This window comes from Schistocerca piceifrons, chromosome 4 (genome assembly GCF_021461385.2).
Source record: "Schistocerca piceifrons isolate TAMUIC-IGC-003096 chromosome 4, iqSchPice1.1, whole genome shotgun sequence".
In the NCBI taxonomy this organism is placed as follows: domain Eukaryota; kingdom Metazoa; phylum Arthropoda; class Insecta; order Orthoptera; family Acrididae; genus Schistocerca; species Schistocerca piceifrons.
Window position 1 is genome coordinate 727027005 of NC_060141.1, and position 25650 is coordinate 727052654.

General features: G+C 40.9%; 2 protein-coding genes across 3 annotated transcripts in view; one reads left to right on the forward strand and one right to left on the reverse strand.

The window, feature by feature from the left end:
- The window catches only part of LOC124794621 (ubiquitin carboxyl-terminal hydrolase isozyme L5), a 73070-nt gene extending 54909 nt beyond the window's left edge, over window positions 1–18161 (reverse strand). The window contains exons 1-2 of the mRNA XM_047258112.1: window positions 17848–18161; window positions 9961–10024 (exon numbers count right to left, since the gene is read on the reverse strand). Coding sequence (XP_047114068.1) covers window positions 9961–10024; window positions 17848–17923 — 140 coding nt within the window. The 5' untranslated portion in view covers window positions 17924–18161. The remainder of the gene's footprint in view (window positions 1–9960; window positions 10025–17847) is intronic.
- LOC124794620 overlaps window positions 17877–25650 on the forward strand; it is a 191198-nt gene continuing 183424 nt past the window's right edge. Inside the window, exon 1 of one of the 2 annotated variants that reach the window (XM_047258110.1) lies at window positions 17877–18400. In XM_047258110.1, the coding sequence (XP_047114066.1) occupies window positions 18327–18400 (74 nt within the window). In that variant the 5' untranslated portion in view covers window positions 17877–18326. The remainder of the gene's footprint in view (window positions 18401–25650) is intronic. The other variant, XM_047258111.1, reaches the window with a different exon arrangement.

Sequence of the window (25650 nt, forward strand, 5' to 3'; positions counted from 1 at the left end):
GTTTCACCATGTATCAACATTATCCTTAATTCATGAGCACGAGTGTAGTTAAAACTTGCACTTTTTCACTGTAGGATACACACTATTCAACAGCTGAATTGATATTTCTGAAAAATTCCTGGCAAGAGGTGCAAGAGTGCTTTGGTTCATTTTCTTCTGAAGATGGAATTCCTATTTTGGAGAGTGTGGTCAGTTTTGCTGTGAGTATTCATCCATAGCTTTAGTAATTTATCTGCACTTTCTTGATTCACAGAGCTTATGACTCGACTTCACTGACCAAGATTTCTTAACAGGACTAACGCCTAACTCTGTAGTTTACTGATTCAGGATATTTAATTCTTCCTCATCTACATCATCTGCACCATGGGAGGTTTCACCTTGTTCAGATACTATCACTGCTATTAGTCTGTCAAAACATTTAGAACACAAAGTCGTCACTGGAAACATCTTCACTTTGAAACAGTCTTTATTCTCAAGATACGCAAACAGTTGGCACACTCACTCTCCTTTGGCTCCAGTCAGAAGACATTTCAAATAATCCTTTTCACAAAACACTCTGTAACTGTGTCAACTGGCAAATTTCTCATGAAAACACATAACTCACTAGAGGTCTCAGATTTCTTAGCAACCTCTTCAGTAAACAAATCAGCACTAAACATCTACTATACAGAAACCTGCAATGAAAAACCACGACAAAGAAACTGACAAGGAACTACAACGAAGTGTAAGAAATATCTGCAACAAAGAAAGTAATAAGAAATAACTGCAACATTGTAACAAAGAAATTAGTAGGAAGCAATTTCAATGAAGACATACATTACCCTTGAAAGTTAAAAAAAGATTTTTAAAAATTAACCTTCCGACAGTCGCGCATGTATCTGTGAGATACATGACCCACTTTTTCCTCTAATATTACCGCAATGAACAGTGGTAACGGTTTGCTGGCCCACAACATCTTGTGTCATACCTTTCTTATTGCTTCACAGGAATTTCAGTCTTATCCCGATACTGACAAGGTCATAAATGAGTCAGGTGTGGGAACGTGTACTGCCTGTATCTCTCAGATACAGCGCGCCTACTTGGGTAACGCTTTGTCGCCGCTAATGACTGCAGCTGTTGCATTGTTTGCAGCGTACGCAAGTCGGCAGTTGCGTTGTTGTCTTCTAAATGAAGCAACATTTCGTTGTAGCTACGTGTACTCTCTTTCAAAATGAGTTAACGATATGATCTAGAAAATCCTAAGGATTTGGAAGAAGTACATCGCCTTCTTCTCGATGACGAGGTATCCATTGAAGATGAAGATGACCTTGCAGAAACTTTTTCAGAAACCGAAGATGTACTCAAAACACGATCTGTAGACTAAGACAAAGATCATGAATTTGATGAAGAGGAAAATAATGAAGTGCAAGAAACTGATGAACATTACTATTTTGGTGAGTAGAAAAGACAATAAATATGCTTTCAGATGTAATAACAACAATATCTAATAATGGTGTAATGTACTTTTTTTTTGTTTTAGGTAAGGATGGAACTAAATGGAGGAAAGTGCCTTGGAAAGCAACACAGACACAACCTCATAATATATTAACCAAACAGCCTGGGGTACTTGGAGACGCAAAGAAAATGGTAACTGAAATTGACTGCTGGAGCCTATTTATCAGTAATTGCGGTCAACACTAACAGGCGTATAGCTGATCTAAAAGGAAACTTTGCTCGCGAGAGTGACTGCAAGAACACAGACGCAATCGAAATAAAAGCCTTTCTTGGCTTGTTATACCTTGCTGGTGTGTTCCGTGGTGGGCGACAGAATGTTCACGACTTCTGAACAGCAGATGATCTTGGTCTGAATATTTTTAGAATGACGATGTCCGAAAAACATTTCCTGTTCCTAATAAGATGTGTTCGTTTTGATGATGGAGCCACAAGACAAGAACGGCGCAAGACAGACAAATTAGTAGCCGTGAGGGAAATGTTCGCCATGTGTTTGAATAACTGCAAGACACATTACTCCCTCGGTCAGAACGTCACAGTTGATGAGCAGCTACCAGCATTTCGAGGCCGCTGTGGATTTCGTCAGTTCATACCATCCGAACCATCTAAATATGGCATCAAAATTTTCTGCCTGTGAGATACCAAGCTTTATTATACTTAGAACATGGAAATATATTGTGGATTACAACCAGAAGGACTCTTTCAGAATAACAACTCCGCCTAAGTAGTAGTTCTGAGACTTGCCGAACCAATATATGGGACGGGTACAATCATTACAGCAGATAACTGGTTCACTAGTTTGGAGTTAGTAAGAGAACTGCATAAAAGGAGACTGTCGTTTGTAGGCACAATTAGAAAAAACAAGAAGGAACTGCCATCGAATTTCGTAGTACTAAAAAGTAGACAGCAATATGATAGCGTATTTGGCTACAGCAAGAATGAAACCCTTGTGTCGTATGTCCCGAAAAAAGGGAAAACTGTAGTCCTCCTTTCGAGTATGCATGTATTGTCAAGTGAGGTTTCGTAAGGTTTAGAGAAAAAGACCAGCAATTATTCTACACTATTATGACACCAAATCTGGAGTTGATGTAGTTGACAAACTCTGTGCAACCTACAATGTAGCTAGGTCGACAAGAAGATGGCCTATGGTGATTTTTTTTCCACCTGTTGAACATTGCAGGCATCAACTCAAGAGTAATTTTCTTGGGCAACAAGAATAAATACTCAAACCGGCGCGAGTACCTCAAACTTTGGCTCTGACTCTACTGCAAGATCATCTCAAAAGTAGAGCTCTTATTATGACTCTACCTGATGATATAAAGCCAATGCTAGTAAAGTACAAACCTAAAGGAAAAGAGCAAGAAAACACTGAACAATCCTTGGAATCAGAAAACAAGAAAAGAAAAAAGGTGCCAGTCATGCTACAGGGAGACAAAAAAGACTTGTCTCAGCAAGTATACATGTGAAAAATTCGGTACACATCTTTGTTTGCAAAAGCACGTAAAAATAATTTGTGAACAATGTCTTTCTGTAGAGGGCAATCAGTAAAAAGAGACATGCTTTGATTAATTCAATAATTTATTTGTATCTATAATAAAATCAATTTTTTAAAAAAATTCGTGTACTTCTCCATTACAAAATGTCAAATATTTCTGTTAATTTGAAAGTGTAATGAGCCTGATGTTCACTTCTGTATTTGTAAAATCTGTAACAATAAAGGTAACTGCAATTTAAAAAAAAAAAAAAAAAAAAAAAAAAAAAACCCACAAGAAAAAGAACCTGTAAACAAACAAAAATCGTCGCATGTATCCACAAGATACATCGCGACTAATGGCGTCATGAAAGTTGACGCACCTGCTGTAGGGTTAAACCTGTCCAACTTAAAAGTGGAAGCTCTCCCTTAACAAGACAAGATATGAAAATCTGAGAACTTAAAGGTGGAAGACAGGGAAATATGAAAGACAGAGATTACTACTAACATCGTGCTCAAGTTAGTAAGAGTCAAAAGCTAAGTGCATTGTATGTAACAGAGGTGGCAGGGGGATGGCGAAAAATAGACAGGTCAGAAAATGAAAGATGTAGACAACTAAAATGGAATGAAAAAAGGAGTCGTTACAGTGAAGAAATGCCGAGACAGAAGGAATTACCGTAAATTAAGGTCAGGTGGGTGGCAAGAACCAAGGGCATGTTGCACTGCTACTTCCCACCACGTAGTTCTGAGAAATGTGTCTGGGGGAAGAATACAGATGGCCCTTGTGCTGAAACAGGCACTGAGGTCATGAGTGTCGTGTTGTACAGAGTTGCTCTGCAACAGGATACTGTGTTGCCTGTATACAACCTCTGCCAATGCCCATTCATCCTGACTGATAATAGGGTGGCAGTCATGCTGATGTAAAAGGTCGAACAGTTTCTACATAGCAGGTGGTATACGACGTGTCATTACACAGGTGGCTCTCTTTTTGATAATATGTGTTTTGCCAGTTACAGGGCTGTACAGATTGTGGCAGGAGGTTGCATAGGGCAAGTCTTGCAGTGGGGACAGTCACAGGGGCAGGAGCCATAGGGTAGGGAGATGGCTGCAGAAGGAGCATAGGGATCGACAAGGATATTGCGGAGATTGGGAGGGCAACGAAAAGCTATTCTAGGTGTGGTGGGCAAAATCTCAGACAGAACGACCTCATCTCAGGGCACAATTTTAGGAAGTCATGGCCTTGTCAAAGTAGCTGATTGATACATTCAAAACCAGCACAATTCTGGGTGACAAGTGGTGCACTCCGAAGTTGGTTTTGGAGGAATCAGCAGTACCAGGATAGGTTGTGATGACCTGGAAAATCTGCTTTTGGACTAGGCTGCTGGGATAATTATGTTCAATGAGGGCTGAAGTGAGAGTTGTGGTGTATTGCCGCATCCGAACAAATACATTTGGCTCCAATGCCAAGGCTGTATGGGAGGGGAAGCTTCACATGGAAAGGATGGCAACAGTCAAAATTTAAGTAATGCTGTTTGTTAATAGGTTTAATCTGAACAGATGTGTGTAGCTGGCCTTCAGTGACAACGAGATCAACTTCAAGGAAAGTTGCATGGGATTCGGGATAGGACCGTGTAAAATTTAATTGGGAGAAGGTATTTAGGGATGAGCAAGAAGGATATCATAGGTTTCAATCAGGTTGGCGCTGACTGAGTGAATGTTCAGCAGCAGACCGAGGGAGATGGCATCTGTGGTGTCACCGCCAGACACCACACTTGCTAGGTGGTAGCCTTTAAATCGGCCGCGGTCCATTAGTATACGTCGGACCCGCGTGTCGCCACTGTCAGTGATTGCAGACCGAGCGCCACCACACGGCAGGTCTAGTGAGACGTCCTAGCACTAGCCCCAGTTGTACAGCCGACTTTGCTAGGAAAGGTTCACTGACAAATACGCTCTCATTTGCCGAGACGATAGTTAGCATAGCCTTCAGCTACGTCATTTGCTACGACCTAGCAAGGCGCCATTACCAGTTTATATTGAGACTGTTATTTATCTGGGGATGCATGTACAGTCAGACCGATGTTCTCCAATTATGGATTAAAGTTAAGTATTACAGCAACTGTGTCCGTTTTTCTAAGTTCTCATTTCCTTGTAATGTTCCAGACCTCACGCCAGCCTGCGTGAGCTTAAACGCGTGCCTTTCGGCTACCTCACAGTGGCCTGGCTGTCTGGCCAAGTCACAACAGCATCAATGGTGAGAAGCAAAGTGTGTTGTGGGGATGGTATGGGCACAGATTTCAGATGATCTAGGAAATGGTTGGTACCTTTAATACAGGGGGATGTCTTTGTACTATCAGTTGCAAGGCAAATAAACGTTCGGTTGGTGCTTTGAAGCCAGCAACTGTAGGATGGCCAGGATGATTGGGTTTGTGGATCTTAGGAAGAGGGTAAAAGGTGGGGGTGCGGGGTTTGAGTGGGGGTAAGAAGTTCTATGGATTGAGTTGTAAGTCCTTGTGAGGGGCCTGAAGTTGTTACGAGAGACAGCAGGTCAGTCTGAATCACAGGGATGAGACCTTGGTGGCAGACTCCGTATGTAGAGGTGTCAGACAGCTGGCATAGTCCTTTGCTAACAAACTTCTGTCGGTTAAGTACCACAGCAGTAAATATTTTGTCTGCTGGGAGGATGATGATGACGGAGTCATCAGGGAATGTAGAGCTGGAGCCCTGCTGAGGACAAGTTCGGGTCATGCTGTAGAGACCTGAGGAAAGGTTGTGAAGCAATGCTGGATGTGAGAATTCTTGCAAGGCTTGTAAGGGATTATTCTAAGGTAATAGTGGTGGATTAAGTCGGGATCGTGGTCAGAACTGTTCAAGGCAGGATTCAATGTTAGGTTTGCTGCTGGAAAGGTTTTGGGATTGGGTTGCAAAGTGGTATTCCCAGCTGACATTGTTTGTAAATGAAATGGGTTCTTCACCAGAACAGCATGGTTAGATGCTGGTTTAGAGCTGAAAGTGAGGCCCTTGGATAATACAGATAGTTCAGGGAGGGAGAGTGCTTTGGATGAGAGGTTGAGAACACTGTACTGTTGTGACTGGTTCTTGTGATTATGAGTTATGACTGGTCTGGGAGGCAGAGGTGAAGGGTATGCAATGTTAAGGTGGTTTGCCAAGCCCTGTTTGTTGAAGAGGTTGATAGTGTGGTTGTTTGGGGCGCTGCAAAGGGACAGGAAGAGAAACGCCACTTTTGAGGTAGTTTAGAAGAAGGTGTAACAGCTTTCTGAGATAAAGTCTGGCATGTTGCTGCAGTCTAAAGTTGGCTTGGCAGATGGTACCGTCCAAGGAAACATGAGGGGCAGATAACTGCAGGATTTTGTAAGATGGAGAAGTCTGGTGAAGTGGAAACTGGGCAAATGAGGCACACATGTCACAGATTAGTTAGGTAAGTGCAAGAGAGTTCTGTACTTGAAATGTAAAAAGAGGCTAATGTAGAGTAGGATTACATCCACCAACAGGATATGGGACCTTAATTTTGATAGTGCAAAGGCATATTTTTGAAAAGAATGGATGTAATATATGATAGGATTCATCATGGTAAGAGAGGAGGATGGTTTGGAGTCTTAGAAATGGTGGGAGAGACAAAAATGAGAAAGTGAAATTGTTTTGTAACTGATGTCAATATTGTAAAAAATTAATTTTCCCTTTATAATCATGGGTACTTTAGTGTCCTACAATACAGCAGGATTTCTTGAGGGGTTAATGTCGAAGCCTGTTGATAACGTCATATGAATGTGAACAGGATCACTTTCATACGTCCCTGTCTTTAGACAGTTCCATGTCAATCATTCTTACCTTTTACCTAGGGGACAATACCGTCAAGTTTGCTGTTTGATAATGTTATAACTCACATACAGTCTAACTACTTAATTTCTCTTTCATAGTTCAATGATATCATATCAGTCCATATTGCTTTGCAATAGGCAATCATCTTATGTCTAAGAATAAAAACTAAGTTATTCTAGTGTTTGGGTGAAGCACAGTCTTAAAAATATTCTGTGTGGCTTCCTTTGTTTCCTTGTGCTTTTTCCAATTAATAGTGTTCACCAACCCAAAGATTGGTAGCACCACAACATTTTACTGGGCAGGACCATATTCACTACAGCATGACTATTTTCTGACATCTGAACTTCCACATCTTTGTGTGTGTGTGTGTGTTACCATTTCATCTTTAAATTTTGTTTCTTTCTGATACCCAAACCCAGCAATGCGGTGTACAAAAATCCTTGGTATACTGGTGCTCTAAGACATTTAGTGAAGACATTTACTGAAGCCATAAACATTTAATGAAGACATTTTTGAAACCAAACTTTCAATCCCTATGACAAAAGGGTAATTTTTATTTATTTTTTTACAGGCAGTATTATGTCAATCTTAAACTCTTATACAACAGCTCTATCACCTGTGTATGAGTTTTAAAAAAATGTTAATCAGGGTGTACACATGGGCAAGGGGGGGAAAAAAAATCTTGGATTTTTCCCGGATTTCCCGTTTGAAAATACACTTTCTTCCGGGTGAAAATACACTTTTTCTGCGTTAAGTGACAGTATACTTTTCCTCGTCACTGTAAAACTTATCAATCCTTAGAATGTTTATGGTTTTTTGCCAGCAGTTTAGAAAACGAAACCCAGGGGGGAAACACATGTTCTGGAAAGCTCTTTGATGTGCAGCAACATGTACGCTGCATTTTTTCATGTTATGGAGGTATAAATTCGAATTCCACCAAACTCTGCATGTTACTTTCTGAAGCGATGAAATCGAGATTGCGACGTGCTTTTGTAAGCCAGTCGTAGCTCATGTCACGTGATCTCGCCAGCTGATGACAGACTAGGACACGTGATGTAGTCAACCAATAGCAAGATCACTCTTAAGTAGTGCGAACACACAAAAAAGAAGAGTTAATGGTTTAAATTAATATACATAGTGTTGCTACAAGAAAAACAAAGCTTTCACAAATATCGGTATCTAAGATTAATAAGCTGCAAGAGAAGCTAAGCTTCCACATATAATGCTGATCTTTTTGCGCGTGTTACACTTTAAGATACATAAAACAAATGTGCCAGTAAAATTTTTAATAACGACATATATGTCTGATCTTCTCGGCTCGAAACTCTTCTAGATGGTCGTCCTCAAAGAGTTGATTTTTAAATGAGAGTCAGAAGCTCTGCGATTTAAGAAATTCATTGTATATTCTCGCACATAGGTTATCTTTCGTAAAAGGAAATTTACTTTGAAAGTAAAACTTTTCAAACCACCATTTGCAATATTTTCCTGTGACCTGTTAGAAATTTGTTCGTTTCAGCAGTTGCCAGAGAGCGCCAGATAACAGGCGTCACTGCGCCTGCGCAGCTATGATGACACAGGAAGCCCGCATGTTCGTACGTGTAAAACATTAAAAGATCTTGCATTATGTCATAAAAGAAACAAGACATCAAAGGATACTTCAAGAGCATCAGAATTTCGTGAATCATGCTAAAATGCATAATTCGGCTTAAAGTGCACATTTGTATGTCCAGATTTGGGTGTAAATTTTCTTGAGTACCAGTTCTGTATTATGTTTGGTTCTTTATTATGGCATAATGCCATACGAGATAGAAGATGGAAAACGTGCACTTGAAATGCAGCGAACAGTTGAAACTAGCCAACAGTGTAAAATTAAACACTTCGTTTCAAATAAATTGACTGCCTCAGCACAAAAGATTAATAAAAGCCAAATCTCTTTAGCAAACCGACAAAAATAACTTCATTGTTCTGCAAGGTGATTAATGCTTGACTGCCAGAAAGGTGGAAATAAAACCTGAAACTAACAACATATTTTAGCCTTTGGTAATTATGCAAATGTATTTTAATTCGTTTAGTAGCTCCCAGCCACAGAAATCCATTTTGTTTTCATTTAATGTGAGAGCAATAAACGAAGAGGAAACAGCAAATTCACTAAACCTAAACACAGGTCACATGGAGACTACCCACTGCAACTCAGACTACTCTGTGCATCAGCCCCAGATCTACAATATTTCCGAACCGGAGCAATTTAGATAGTGGCGCCCAGCCACACATCTGTAGCCAGATGCGGGAGGAGGTACTACTCATACGTGACTCAACTGTGCATGCGCAAGAGCCCGCACACAACTGCTCAAATGTAAACAGTTGTCACGTCATGCTCATCGGAAGCAATTTGTTGTTAGGAAGCACTGCATATTCTTCCTAAGCCTTTGACTCACTTTGGTTGGCATACGCTTGTGTTTTGTTGTTGTTTATGGTACATTTCCTTTGTGACTTAAGTTTTATTTTCGTCTCCCCCCCCCTCTCATTCATGTTTTGTTACTGCAGTGTTATTCTGCAGAAGCAGGATACAGTAGTATGCTTCTTACCGGTCAAAATAACAAAAATTTAACTGGTAAATAAAACAATGAAAAATTCCCGGGTTTTTCCTGGATCTCCCGGGTCGTATACACCCTGTTAATGTATCCTTTAACTTGACTGGGAAAGGACAATTTCATATTTAAGAGTGACGGAAACACCAAGATACGTTTATATGAAGATAGGCATTTAGAAAACACTGAAAATAATTAACCTGTTAGATAAAACTACTTAAGAGCTAACAAATCCATACACGCATTCACACCCCTCTGAAAGGCGATATTATCCAAGACATAAGGAACTTCGTTCTTTTCACCTGCCTGCTGTTCAGGGCCTCGTCTACTTTGTGACCATCTTTTCATCCTCACCTTTAAGAATGAGATACATTATTTAATAATGATAAATTTCTTGTGCTCGTTTTGTATACAAGCTGTGTGGGAGCAGTCATCATACAACTGTGTAACAACCAGAACACCTACTTACAAAATTAAAAACTAAAAATTAAACACTTACAATTAGGTGTTTCCGCATGACACAGTGAATGGATAATTAGTGAAATATTCATACAGCTTAACAAGACAACTTACTTCAAATTCTCAAACTGTTCTGCATCTAGACTCCACAATTCTTCTACTTGGACCCCTTTAACACCTGTAAAAATTATTAATAATGTTAACTAGTATCTATTGTAACACAATCCATGATACACATTTCAGCAACCACTGCAGTTTAAAACAAAATGTAAATGACGATGTACTTTAATTTGTCAGATGGCAGTGTACACTCCTGTTTCATCACATATGCAGAAATTGTAGCAGATGAGTTTTATCATCCAAAAAACTTATTAAATTTTAGCAATGATATTATGGTTGAGGTGTATATAATTAGTCATTTAACAAGTGATTTGCTCTTGTTGTGAATAATGGAAACAGAAGTTTTGCTTGGTCATTTAACTTCTGACCTTAACCCAAATTTAAATTTTATATATTTATAGGGGAAAAAAATAAATAAAATTACAACCAATTTCAGAAAGACTAACTAATTGGTGAAGATGAAATGAAACCGTGAAGTCTTCAATACCTTTGCCCTTTAACAATCAAAACCTAAAGGACTTCATAAGAAAAATGTGGGAAGTCAATCTGTTTCTCCTGCAGTATGATCTAATGGATAGGACCAAGTAAAAAAGTAGGTCAGCAAAATCAACAATAAGAAAGTGGTAAAATACAGTCAAGTTGGGGAAATGTGTCAGCCAAAAGCATCTAGAGCATCCCTAGTGCAATTCCTGTGGCCTGAGCTCAACTTCTGCAGCTGCCAAGATTGCCTCCCATCCCAGATGGAAAGAGGTAACAAGACCATGGTGCAAATTTCAAATTTTGGTGAATAAACTTCTTTCTAAGATAAAACATGACTATGTGTGCCACGTGGAAGTCATCAACTAACAGCAGCAAAGGTAATGAATATTCAGAGCTTCAGTGGTGGCTGCAAAGCAGTGAAGTTTGGCCACTTTAAAAAAAAATGACAACAGGTTGGGGTCATCTCACCTGAGAAATTGGTCATAAGCTGAGATCAATATGGAACTGGTAAAGGACAGCAGATTCCCTTTGGGAAAGGTGGAGGAAAGGTTGTCATGTGGCTGCAGACCTTTTCTTGCTCTTAGTTCATTCCCAGTGCCCACGGCGTGCCATTCTCTGCTCCAAGACTCCTAAAACTGAAGACCTAGTGCCAAACCTAAGTTGGTTTCCAGTATCCCCCACATTTGTAAAATTTCCATCATGGTAACCTCCTTTGATAACTGATCAACAAGCTTTTTCTCCAGTATCTCAATGTGATTTGGGGTACACATGAACGCAATGGGGCTCTCAGTAATCTGGAGGTCAGAGAGAAGATGTTCTTGGCCTGTAGACTGCTTAGAGTCTCACTGCAGATAGGGAAATTCTTGTGGAGTCGAGTGCAAGTATACAGATGGCTTGATTAACAGATAACAGCTCTGCTATAAAAAAAACACTGTGTCTGTATTGTTGGGAGTGCTGTTAGTGACCCCCCAGAATGTAAGGTGGCACAGGCTACGTGATCATCAACCTTATAGCCATCAGTGAAGATGACTTCTGAACTAGAAAATTCAACATGAGCTGAGAGAAATGTGTCAAAATGCAGAAGGGTCTACTATTGCCTTTGGTCCAATGACAATACTAGAAAAGGGTAGACTGCTAATCACCATTTAGCGGAGATGGTGAGACACAGATACACACAACAAAAAGACTGTCAAACAAGGAAGCTTTCGACCAAATGATCTTCTTCATCATTAGACAAAACACACAAACTGACCACTGTAGAAGGCCTTTTGGCCAAAAGGTTACTTATTTGACAGTCTTTTCGTTTTGCCTCTCTGCGACTCAACACCCCCTCTATATGATGAGTAGCAACTATCCTTTTCATCATATTTTTACATTCCAACCTGGATTTTCCAGTGTTTAAGAGCACTATATGTGATAGAAGGCTGAAGCGAAAAACAGACTGGTCAGAATAAGAAAGATGTAGGAAACTAAAATGGAGTGAAGATAGGAATGGTTACTGTGGAGAAATGCTGAGGCTGAAGAAATTAACATAAATTAAGGAAAGGTGGGTGGTGAAAGCCAAGGACATGCTGCAGCGCAAGTGCCAATCTGTGGAGGTCTGAGAAATTGGTGTCTAAGGGAAGAACCCAGGTGGCACATGTGGTGAAACAGGCACCTTTTTCCAAAGCTGTTTCACAGAGGAAGACCGCACTGCAGTTCCTTCTCTAAATCCTCGCACAAACGAAAAAATGGCTGACATTGAAATAAGTGTCCAAGGAATAGAAAAGCAACTGGAATCACTCAACAGAGGAAAGTCCACTGGACCTGACGGGATACCAATTCGATTCTACACAGAGTATGCGAAAGAACTTGCCCCCTTCTAACAGCCGCGTACCGCAAGTCTCTAGAGGAATAGAAGGTTCCAAATGATTGGAAAAGAGCACAGGTAGTCCCAGTCTTCAAGAAGGGTCGTCGAGCAGATGCGCAAAACTACAGACCTATATCTCTGACGTTGATCTGTTGTAGAATTTTAGAACATGTTTTTTGCTCGAGTATCAAACCCAGAATCTACTATGTAGGAATCAACATGGATTCCGGAAACAGCGATTGTGTGAGACCCAACTCGCTTTATTTGTTCATGAGACCCAGAAAATATTAGATACAGGCTCCCAGGTAGATGCTATTTTTCTTGACTTCCGGAAGGCGTTCGATACAGTTCCGCACTGTCGCCTGATAAACAAAGTAAGAGCCTACGGAATATCAGACCAGCTGTGTGGCTGGATTGAAGAGTTTTTAGCAAACAGAACACAGCATGTTGTTATCAATGGAGAGACGTCTACAGACGTTAAAGTAACCTCTGGCGTGCCACAGGGGAGTGTTATGGGACCATTGCTTTTCGCAATATATATAAATGACCTAGTAGATAGTGTTGGAAGTTCCATGCGGCTTTTCGCAGATGATGCTGTAGTATACAGAGAAGTTGCAGCATTAGAAAATTGTAGCGAAATGCAGGAAGATCTGCAGCGGATAGGCACTTGGTGCAGGGAGTGGCAACTGACCCTTAACATAGACAAATGTAATGTATTGCAAATACATAGAAAGAAGGATCCTTTATTGTATGATTATATGATAGTGGAACAAACACTGGTAGCAGTTACTTCTGTAAAATATCTGGGAGTATGAGTGCGGAACGATCTGAAGTGGAATGATCATATAAAATTAATTGTTGGTAAGGCGGGTACCAGGTTGAGATTCATTGGGAGAGTCCTTAGAAAATGTAGTCCATCAACAAAGGAGGTGGCTTACAAAACACTCGTTCGACCTATACTTGAGTACTGCTCATCAGTGTGGGATCCGTACCAGATTGGGTTGACGGAGGAGATAGAGAAGATCTAAAGAAGAGCGGCGCGTTTTTTCACAGGGTTATTTGGTAACCATGATAGCATTACGGAGATGTTTAACAAACTCAAGTGGCAGACTCTGCAAGAGAGGCGCTCTGCATCGCGGTGTAGCTTGCTCGCCAGGTTTCGAGAGGGTGGGTTTCTGGATGAGGTATCGAATATATTGCTTCCCCCTACTTATACCTCCCGTGGAGATCACGAATATAAAATTAGAGAGATTAGAGCGCGCACGGAGGCTTTCAGACAGTCGTTATTCCCGCGAACCATACGTGACTGGAATAGGAAGGGGAGGTAATGACAGTGGCACGTAAAGTGCCCTCCGCCACACACCATTGGGTGGCTTGCGGAGTATAAATGTAGATGTAGATGGTCATGACTGTCATGTTGAAGTGCATGCTCTCCAACAGGATACAATGTATTACCAGTATACACCCTCTGCCTATACCTACTCATCCTAATTGATAACTTGGTGGTAGTCATGCTAATGTAAAATGCCAAACAGTGTTTACATAACAGTAGTACCAGAATTGGATGTGACAGCCCAGGAAATCTGCCTTTGAACTAGGCTGGTGGGGTAAGTATGTCTAGTGAATGCTGAGGCAAGAATGGTGGCGTACTGCTGTAAAGATTTGCATTTGAACAAATACGTTTGCCTCGAATGCCAAGACTGTATGGGAGGGAATGCTTCACATGGAAAGGATGGCAACTGTCAATATTTATGTACCGCTATTGTTTATAGGTTTAATCTGAACAGATGTGTGTAGCTGGCCTTCAGCGACGACGAGATCAACATCAAGGACAGTGGCATACTAATTCGGAATAGGATCATCTGAATTTTAATTGGGAGAACGTATTTAGAGATTCCAGGGATTTTTAACAGGACGGCCTCACCACGAGTCCATACCCCTAATATGTCATCAATGTATCTAAACCTAAAACTGAGGCTGATGGATCCCAGGAAAGCCCCTCCAAGAAACCCATGAAAAGGCTGGCATACGAAGGAGCCATCCTGGTTCCATGGCTGTACCCCTGATCTGTTTATATGTCTGCCCCTCAAAAATGGAGTAGTAGTTGTTAAGTTGATAAAGGTGTGCAGGAAAGATGTCACAGGTTTGGAATCAGGTGGGTGCTGACTCGGGAAATGTTCAGTAGCAGACAGACCACATGTGTGAGGGGTGTTGATACAGAGGGGAGTGGTGTAAATGGTGACGAGCAAGGTTTATGGTGGGAGTGGGGTGGGCGTGGATTTAAAAAGATCTGGGAAATAGTTGGTGTTCTTAATATAGGAGGGAATACTTCGTACTATGGGTCACAGGTGTTCATCATTTAAGGCAGATATATGTTCAGCAGGTGCTCTGATACCATCAACTATGGGACAGTCAGGATGATTGGATTTGTGGAGCTTAGGTAGATGATAAACGGTTGGGGTGATGTCATAAGGAGGGACTCCAGGTCAGTTTGAATCACAGGGATTTTGATGACAGATGCTGTACATAGAGGTGTCAGACAGCTGGTGAAGACCTTCACACACACACACACACACACACTCTCTCTCTCTCTCTCTCTCTCTCTCTCTCTCTCTCTCTCTCTCTCTCTCTCTCTCTCTCTCTCCTGTCGGTCAAATACCACAGTGGTAGATCCTTTGTCTGCTGGGAGGATAGTGACAGACTCATCAGCTTTTAGAGAATGATGAGCCTGTTCAAGGCAGAGTTCTAACGTCAGTTTTGCTGATGGAAAAGTTTTGGAACTGGGTTGCAAAGCAGCATGATTAAATGCAGATTTAGGGCTGAAAGTGAGGCCTTGGATAATAAAGATAATTTGGGAGGGGAGAGTGCTTCAGAAGAGAGGTTTATAGGATAGTGGTGGTGGTTGATGGTGTGGCTGTTTAGGGAGCTGCAGAGGGACAGGAAATACCACTGTTGAGGTAGTTTCAGAGAAGGTGCAACAGCTTTTTGAGGTGAAGTCTGGCATGTTGTTGCAGTTTGAAGTTGGTTTGGTAGATGATACCATCTAAGGAAACGCATGGGACAGGATACTGAAGGAGGTGAGAAGTGCAGTGGAAATGAAATTGGCCGATGAGGCATAAAGGTCACAGGTAAGCCAGCAAAATGTAAGATATTGCTATATTTGAAAAGAATTAAAACAGAGATCTCCAACTGGTGCTGGATGGAAATGTGTTAGAATGCTACAATGCATAACATTATTAGGAGTGTATGCTGATCAAGACAAACTGGGTAAACAATATAATAGAACTCTCTCACGAACTATGATCTGCACGTTTTGCTCTGAGAATCAGTTCTGAAGTATCTAGAAGTTGGCAGAATGATTTACTTACAGTTACTTCCAGTCATTTGTACCTTATAGAATAGTTTTTGGGGTAAAATTAATAATAAATTAAATGAACTTGTTACATTACAGTGAAAGGCTATTCGAATCTTGTCACACAGATTTACAATGATTCGCTGAAAGCCCCTACTTAAAAAGTTGCATATGCTTACAGTACCCTCCCTGTGACATATACAAACATGATGTTGACGAGAGCTAATCCTGGAGGCCTGTAAACTAATAGTGATTACCATAGATTTAACATTCAAACTGTGGGTCCCTCCATGTAGAGTGAGTAAAAATAACTCTTACTCAAATGTGTGAGTCACTTTGGTGTCATTCTTCATAATGCACTGTGAACATACATGAACAGGCTGGAGAAGGAAACGGCTTTTAGAACAGAGTTAAGAACATTTCTAGTTGGCTAATGTTTCTACAGTGTAACTAGGTCCTTGCTTATTGCTAAGTACTTTTTAATCTTTTAGCAGGTGAACATCTATGCTGTGTGTATCTTTGTACAAGAATGTTTCTGCCACTGATGTTCTGTTTTCCGTTTCAGACGCATTGCAATACACCTCTCCTCAGAGAAGAAACTCTGTTGCACAATAAGTGGTGCTGGATATAGTGTTGGAAAGTACTCATGTGTTTACATTGTTCCTCAAGTGTAACTGAACAAAGTTATGTATTATCGTTGTATCACTGCTTATATTTACTGTGCATGTTGTAAGCTCCTCTGACTACAAGTATCTGGTTTTCTTTCCAAATCATATAGGTCTAGCGAGTAAGATGTCTAAACTAGTGTTAATGGACTGGTCTCACTTGCTGCAACTGCAAGGTTCATTGCCCATCCAGTCATCCTCACTGGAAGTTTTCATGGCTTTCCCAAGTTACTAACACGGGTGCTGGAATGGTTTCATTAATCAGGCCACGATTGACCTCCTGTTCAACAATACTTTCTATAGGTTGTATTATTTCTGTAATGTATGTGACATAACCTATACTGCTGCACTGAATGGAATAAGAATGAATAAAAAAATAAATAAAAATTCTAATCACCGAGCTTTTGCATTAACTACTAACACACCTAGAAAACCAACTCCTTTGTTTTACATATCATTATGTAATCACGTGGAGTGAAAAAACCTATTAATAATATTAATTCAATGATGACATAAGGTTACAAAATATATTTTAATCTCTCAGAATCTGAACACAAAGATATTTTTCTGCCTCCTTGGTCAATAATTTCTGCTAAAGTTTTACACACACTCGTTAAACTTAGCGATGTGTAGTTCACAAACTAGTTCAAATTAACTATTATGGGAGGAACTGCTTGGACTGGTCTTTCTTTTAAGGAACTATAGTTCTTCTACTCCTCACTTTCCCCACCTACTAGAAGCTGGCATCTGCATTAATGAATTTGCTCTCTCTCTGTGATACATCAGAAAACATAAACCGTTTTGTTAGTTCACCTAATTCAGTTCAGGCTGCAGTTTTGAACAATGTTGGTTTGTAAGTTCCGTTACTGTGCATCCGTCTCCAGTATCTGCATCTAAATATGTCTTTCCCATCCTAAAATTAATTTTTGTAAACTATTAAATAAGAACAAGTTTCCAGACTTCACAAAATAATAAAAATTAGGAAGCAGATAAACGCTCTTGGTGACAATGAGAATAGGTTAACCTGGGTTAAAACTGAAAGAGCTCAGCTCATGCTAACACAAAATACCTTAGAAACATGCACATCGTTTGTTTCTAAAAGTCTTTCAATTTTTGTACAAGGTAAAATTCGAAATCTTGCAGTATAATTTATTAGTTTAGGAGTTTTTTTTAGTTTTAGTAAGATACAATAACGTACTAAGCTTCAAAATAAGAACAAATATAGGGACTTCTTTAACGTTGGATAAATCGCTTGTAATTCACAAACAAATCTTAACCGACTTCCAAATGTTAAAACTGTTACAAATATCAGATTTGAAAGATTGACGACATAGGATGATTAAACTACAGAGGAGTCTCAAAATAGTATTAAACTTTCCTGTACGCCTATATTTCACTCTTTCATGGTAGACACAATAAGTGTACTGCAACATGCATCAAGTGATTGAAAACGTGAAAAAGAATTGTAATCATATCGCAAGTATAGATTTTGAAAATAATATACGCACGTGACAAAAATCGTACGGTTTACTTACCAAATTCCTTTATTAGCTCCGTAAACACTCCCGGGTCACTTTCAATAAGACACCAATTTCCCGCACCGTCAGCCATTTTTAAGTGAATTTATTTCACCTCACCATGACACAAACATCGGGATACTCACTGTTCGCCTGTTCGGCACAGCCACAATATGGACAATTTACTCAAAGATAATATTACACCACAGCAGTTAAAATTAGACTGTTTCACATATTTTACTTTTTTTAATGAAGAAGCTGAAGATGGAAATGTGAAATTAAAGAGAACAGTCTCTACCACAGTTACATGTTTGTATAAAAACTAATGCCGGGCGTGTGGAATGTTTTCCTGGTTTATAGCTTTGGTTATAGGGAAGATATCACGAAGATTTGTTTTGACGGATAATCACACTGTTTCCTCAATTGTTGTGACGGACACTGTCGTGGCGTGTTTTACGTAGGCATTGTGCACAGCGGTAAGGATAAAGAGCAAATCAATGGCGGAGAATGCGGATGGAGGGCCATTACCCCCTGGATGGGATCGTAAATATGACCACAGAACAGGCAGATAGTGAGTAAACTTAATTATAATTGACCTACTGTAGATTTATACTTGTTTACATTTATTTGCGTTCCGTCATCAGTATTTGATTTAGCTAAAGCTATACACAAGGTCTTAGTAATACAATTGCTAAACTATAGCTACATCTATACTGCGCAAACCATCGTGAGGTGCATGGCAGACGGTATGTAGCAGTTGTTAGGGTTTCTTATGTTCCAATCATTTATGGAGGGCGTGAAGAATGATCGTTTGAAGGCCTCTGTGCGTGGAGTAATTCTGATCTTATCCTCACGATCCCATTGAGAGCGATACCCAGGGGTCGTGCATCCCCAGAGTAATCATTTAAGGCCGGTTCTTGAAACTTTGTTAATGGTACAAGTCGTATCACTTCAAGCAAAGTCTCTGACGTTATAGGATTTAGCATATGTTAAAATTCAGGAGTAAGTAAGAAATACGTATTTTTTTGTTTTCTCCGAGAAATTCTCACCCCTAGATACAGGCCTCCAAAGATGACATTGTGAACACCAATTTGAAGATGAAAATATCAGAATTTTTTTAAAAAATGTATGTCTGTAACAGTTCTAGATATTTTGATAGAATTTTTTTGTTTTAAAGATAATTGATTTATGATTACAATTGTATTCACCTTTTGGACACATCTAAGTTCTTTTACTGTCTTCTTTTGAAATTTTTTTTTTTTATAATTTAGAGATTTTTTTTTAAAAAATGCCAGTCCAGATTAGTTAAATTTTTTTCTGGTGATTACTTCCAAGTAGTACTATATCCTCTGTAAAAGAGAGCTTCCACTTTTAAGTTGGACAACTTTTATTTTTAAAGATCTTTTTTTTTTAACTTTCAAGGGTAATGTATGTCTTCACTGAAGTTGTTTCCTGCTAATTTCTTTGTTACAATGTTGCAGTTATTTCTTATCACTTCCTAGGAGGCCACGGGGGAGGGGGGGGGGGGTCGCTTGGAGCAGTGGGTGTGTGCGTGTGCTGACATCAAGGCAGCAGGGTCTGTGTCCTAGGAAGGTGTGGAAAGTGTAAGGTGCGAGGAGGCAGAAGAGACTGACGATGAGTGTGTTCAGCTGCAGTGGGCACGATGGTGTGTCAAGGCACTCAGAAGTGTGCTTGGGAACAGTGGGCAACAAGGGGAGAGGGAAGTGAGAAGCCAAAAAGGACAGAATAGAAGGAAAAATAGAAGTCGGAAGGGGGACCTCAGTTACGGAAGAGTCACAGAATTGAAGCCATCAGGAGCAGAGGCCATGCCTGCCGTGTTAGCAGCTCAGGACTTGTCGAAACCCACCAGGATGAAAGGGGTCCCCACAGTAGCCCAAAGTGTTCTGTGGGTGGCGGTATAGCCGGTGCAAAGGAGTCATTGCTAACAATTGGCAGTAGAGGCTATAATGACCAGATAATATTAGGAAAAGAAAGTTGATTTAAAATGGAAGTAGCCATGAAATCTCACATTTAGATAAGAATATTTATCATAAGGTTAATTGCAAATGGTAGTGATGTGTTTATTGTTGTAAAGAACTTGATATTATCTAGCATGGTTATCACAGAACTTGAATATGAATTAACTTGGGTTCAAGTTAAGCGTGAAAGTTTGTTCAGAAATGGTAATTGGATACCTTTATAGACTGTCTGGGTTGGAGCTTAGTGGTAAAGTGCTTCAGAGAAAACTTACCAGATATAAACTTCCCTGCTGATACTGCTACAGTGGGGGGGCGACTTCAACTTGCCAGGCCTAGATTGGGAGAGTCATGCTACCAAAACTTGTGCCAGATACATGGATTCGTGTGAAGTTATTTGGAATGTCTTGCCCGAAAATTACTTGAGCAGATAAAGAACCAAATCATGAAGGTAACATATTAGACCTCCTCGCAACAAACAGATTTGAACTTCTCAAATCAATTAATGTAGAGGACTGTGTCAGTGATCATAAGACTGTGATATCAGGCATTTTAAGAAAACTAGGAAGATACTTTTGCTTAGCGAGAGTTACAGGATACAAATAGTAGTTTCTGGTCAGTCAGTACAAGATATTCAGTGATGAGGACGAAAATTCAAAAGCATCATTCAGTATGATAAGTAAGTTCCAAACCGGGTCTCAAGGGATGGATAAGACCCAACATGGTTTAAAAGCTGTGTTAGAAAACTGTTCTGTAAACAAAGGAAGCTTCATCCCGGATTCAAGAGACGTCAAAACCTAGCTTACACAAATAAGTTGAACAAAGCTAAAATGAGCATAAGGAGAGCACTGAGAGAAGCGTTCGGTGACTTTGAAATTAAAATTTTGTTGAGCAAAATCCCTAAGAGGTTTTGGTCTTAAGTACAATCAGTAAGCAGTCTGAAATCATCTGTTCATTCACTTGGCCCTTGCTGGCACCAAAATGGAAGATAGCAGAAAGAAAGCCAAAATACTGAATTCAGTCTTCCAAAATTATTTCACTGTGGAAGATCGTAACACAGGCCCTCCTTTCATTGTCGTACAAATGTCGAAATGGCAGATATTGAGGCAACCAATCACGGAATAGAAAAGCAGCTACAATTGCTTAGTAGTGGAAGGGCATCAGGGCCAGGTGACATACCTATAAAATTCTACAAAGACTATGTGAAATAGATATGTCATTGACATCAATGTGTTTTATAATTAAGGAACATCTTTTATGCTCAAGAATTATGATGTTTTTGGAGAACAAAAATCTCCTGTACAAAAATCAACATGGATTCTGCAAACAGAAATCTTGTGAAACTGAACTCCCTCTATACCTCCATGAGTTCCATAGTGATGTAGACAGTGTCACTCATGTTGATGTCATGTTCCATGACTTAAGACCATTCTGCACTGCCATTTAATGAAAAAAATATGAGCTTATTGAGTATTGGACCAGGTTTGCAACTAGATACAAGAGTCTCTTGCAGATAGAACTCGTCAATCTTAATGGGACAAAATTGAAAGATGTAAAGATAATTCCTAGATTATCCGTAGGAAGTGAGACTGTTACTGTTTAGTGTGAAGTCTCTCTGAGAAGTGATGAGACACTTTGTAAGAGTAACTCGTTACTAACAAAACAAGACTCAATTTTTTGTCCTTTGATGAACATGCACAGAAACTTTTCAAGAGCTCAGCACCAAGCAGATGAAAATAAACCTGAAATGGCTTAACAGCACCAAAAAGTGACCACAAAGTAACAATACCCTGTGTCCATGTAGGGGAACAGCATGTGGCCTCTGAAAGCAATGTCAGAGCTGGCTGGGCATGGTGAGGGGCTTGTGGTGCAACTTCCAAGAGGGCACAATCCAGGGTCCAGAAGAACACACAACAGGATCATTGGCACAGGTTGAGATGATGAGACCGTTGGCAAGGCTGGCAACCACAACTGGAGTGGTTGTGTGGGCAGAGGCAGTGGCAAGTGGACCAACCACAGCAGAGCCGGCATTGAGCACACTGTCAAGATAGATGAGGTCAGTGTTGACAGGGCCGGCGATGTTAGGAGGGCCATCCAATACAGGGACAGCACTGAAAGGACTTACGAAGGGAATAATGTCACAGACATGCTCTTTGAGAGTTGCTTTCCATTAGAACATTATAAACGGGGTACTAGCAGTAATGGGCAGCGCAGGTGGCTGACTAGTAGAATAAGGATATCGTGTAGAACAAAGCGGGAGTTATATCAGAATGTTGGAAGTAGTCATAATCAAGCTACAGTAGCCCATTACAAACAGTATTGTAAGGTGCTTAAAAATGTTATTAGGAAGGCAAAGAGTATGTGGTATGCAAATACACTCCTGGAAATGGAAAAAAGAACACATTGACACCGGTGTGTCAGACCCACCAAACTTGCTCCGGACACTGCGAGAGGGCTGTACAAGCAATGATCACACGCACGGCACAGCGGACACACCAGGAACCGCGGTGTTGGCCGTCGAATGGCGCTAGCTGCGCAGCATTTGTGCACCGCCGCCGTCAGTGTCAGCCAGTTTGCCGTGGCATACGGAGCTGCATCGCAGTCTTTAACACTGGTAGCATGCCGCGACAGCGTGGACGTGAACCGTATGTGCAGTTGACGGACTTTGAGCGAGGGCGTATAGTGGGCATGCGGGAGGCCGGGTGGACGTACCGCCGAATTGCTCAACACGTGGGGCGTGAGGTCTCCACAGTACATCGATGTTATCGCCAGTGGTCGGCGGAAGGTGCACGTGCCCATCGACCTGGGACCGGACCGCAGCGACGCACGGATGCACGCCAAGACCGTAGGATCCTACGCAGTGCCGTAGGGGACCGCACCGCCACTTCCCAGCAAATTAGGGACACTGTTGCTCCTGGGGTATCGGCGAGGACCATTCGCAACCGTCTCCATGAAGCTGGGCTACGGTCCCGCACACGGTTAGGCCGTCTTCCGCTCACGCACCAACATCGTGCAGCCCGCCTCCAGTGGTGTCGCGACAGGCGTGAATGGAGGGACGAATGGAGACGTGTCGTCTTCAGCGATGAGAGTCGCTTCTGCCTTGGTGCCAATGATGGTCGTATGCGTGTTTGGCGCCGTGCAGGTGAGCGCCACAATCAGGACTGCATACGACCGAGGCACACAGACCAACACCCGGCATCATGGTGTGGGGAGCGATCTCCTACACTGGCCGTACACCACTGGTGATCGTCGAGGGGACACTGAATAGTGCACGGTACATCCAAACCGTCATCGAACCCATCGTTCTACCATTCCTAGACCGGCAAGGGAACTTGCTGTTCCAACAGGACAATGCACGTCCGCATGTATTCCGTGCCACCCAACGTGCTCTAGAAGGTGTAAGTCAACTACCCTGGCCAGCAAGATCTCCGGATCTGTCCCCCCTTGAGCATGTTTGGGACTGGATGAAGCGTCGTCTCACGCGGTCTGCACGTCCAGCACGAACGCTGGTCCAACTGAGGCGCCAGGTGGAAATGGCATGGCAAGCCGTTCCACAGGACTACATCCAGCATCTCTACGATCGTCTCCATGGGAGAATAGCAGCCTGCATTGCTGCGAAAGGTGGATATACACTGTACTAGTGCCGACATTGTGCATGCTCTGTTGCCTGTGTCTATGTGCCTGTGGTTCTGTCAGTGTGATCATGTGATGTATGTGACCCCAGGAATGTGTCAATAAAGTTTCCCCTTCCTGGGACAATGAATTCACGGTGTTCTTATTTCAATTTCCAGGAGTGTAGAATAGCTAATTCACAGGATAAAATTAAAACCATATGGCCAGTTGTGAAGGAAGTGTCTGGTCAGCAGGTCAAGGTTGACGATATAAAGTCAGTTCGCAGTAACAGTATTTCTGTTTCTGATATATCTGATATATGTGCATTATTTAACAATCATTTACTGAGCATTGCTGGTGAATTAAATAAAAAATTAGCTTCTACAGGAAATCGTATAACTTCCTTGGCAAATGCCTTTCCGAGATTGATGTCTGAAATAGGCCTACTCCTCTGTGATACAGACAAGAGGGAGATTGAGTCAATAATTAAATCACTGAAGACTAAGGACTCTCATGGTTATGATGGAGTGTCTAGCAAAATATTAAAGTACTGTGCTGCACATGTTAGCCCTGTATTTAGCCATATTTGTAATTTTTCCTTTAGGAATAGTCAGTTTCCTGAGTGATTAAAGTACTCAGTAGTAAAGCCACTTTATAAAAAGGGAGAAAGGGATAATGTAGATAATTTTAGACCTATTTCTATGCCATCAGTGTTTGCAAAAGTTATTGAAGAGGCTGTGTATGTAAGGGTAATTGATCATTTTATATCATACGATTTGCCATCAAACGTACAGTTCGGCTTTAGAAGTTGTTTAACAACTGAAAATGGTATATTCTCTTTTCTCTGTGAGGTACTGGATGGGCTAAACAAAAAGTTTCGAACGCTTGGGGTATTTTGTGATTTAACCAAGGTGTTTGATTGTGTTGATAACAAAATATTGCTCCAGAAGTTGGACCATTACAGAATACGGGGAGTAGCTCACAATTGGTTCACCTCTTACTTTAGCAACAGGTAGCAAAAGGTCATTATTAACAATGTTGATAATGGCTGTGATTTGGGATCTGAGTGGGGGGTGCCCCAGGGATCAGTGTAAGGGCCACTCCTGTTCCTTATCTATTGAAACCTAGGTAAAGATCACTTTATCCTTTGCAACTGGTCGGCTGCTCTTTGATTTAAAATATTTTTGTTTGCTGATGACACTAGCTAGGTAGTAATGGATGTTGTGTGCAACATTGGCTCGGTTTCAAATAGTGCAGTGCATGACCTCAGTTCATGGACTGTAGAAAATAAACTAACATTAAATCAAAGTAAGACTCAGTTTTTACAGTTTCTAACACACAGTTCAACAAAACCTGACCTTTTAATTTCACAGAACGGGCATATGATTAGTGAAATTGAACAGTTCAAATGTCTAGGTGTTCAGATAGTTAACTGTCGTGGAAAGCCCACGTTCAGGATCTTGTTCAAAGACTTAATACTGCCATTTTTAATATTCGAATGGTTTCAGAAGTGAGTGATACTTATACACAAAAATTAGTCTACTTTGCTTATTTTCATTCGCTTATGTCGTACAGTATTATATTTTGGGGGTAACTTCCCATTTTACAAGGATATTTTTGGCTCAGAAACGGGCGGTTCGGGCAATGAGTGGTATGAGTTCACGAACCTCTTGTCGACCTCTGTTCATGTGTCTGGATATTTTGACATTGGCCTTTCAATATGTATATTCCTTATTGTCGTTTGTTACCAATATTGTTTATTCCCAAAAATAAGCAGCTTTCACTCGGTGAATACTCGGCAGAAATCAAACCTGCATTTGGATCGGACTTCCTTAACTCTTGTGTAGAAAGGTGTGTAGTATAGTGCTGCATCCGTTTTCAATAAGCTACCACTCGAATTCAAAAATCTTAGCAGTAATCCAAGCGCTTTCAAATCGAAACGGAAGAGTTTCCTCGTGGGGCACTCCTTCTATTCTGTCGAGGAGTTCCTTGAAAAATTAAGCTGACTCTTATTGTATTGCTGATAGCATTTACTTAACCTTATGGACTGACTTTTTTCAGGTTCATGAACATTTATTTTTGTCTGTTATTACTTTTATGTTGTAATTTCATGAACTGACACATTTCATGACCTTGGAGATTTGCTCCTCAATTTGGTCCTACGGAACTTGACGTGTAAATAAATAAATAAAAAAAAAACAGACAGACGTGTCAACCTGGCTGCGGCAGGGCT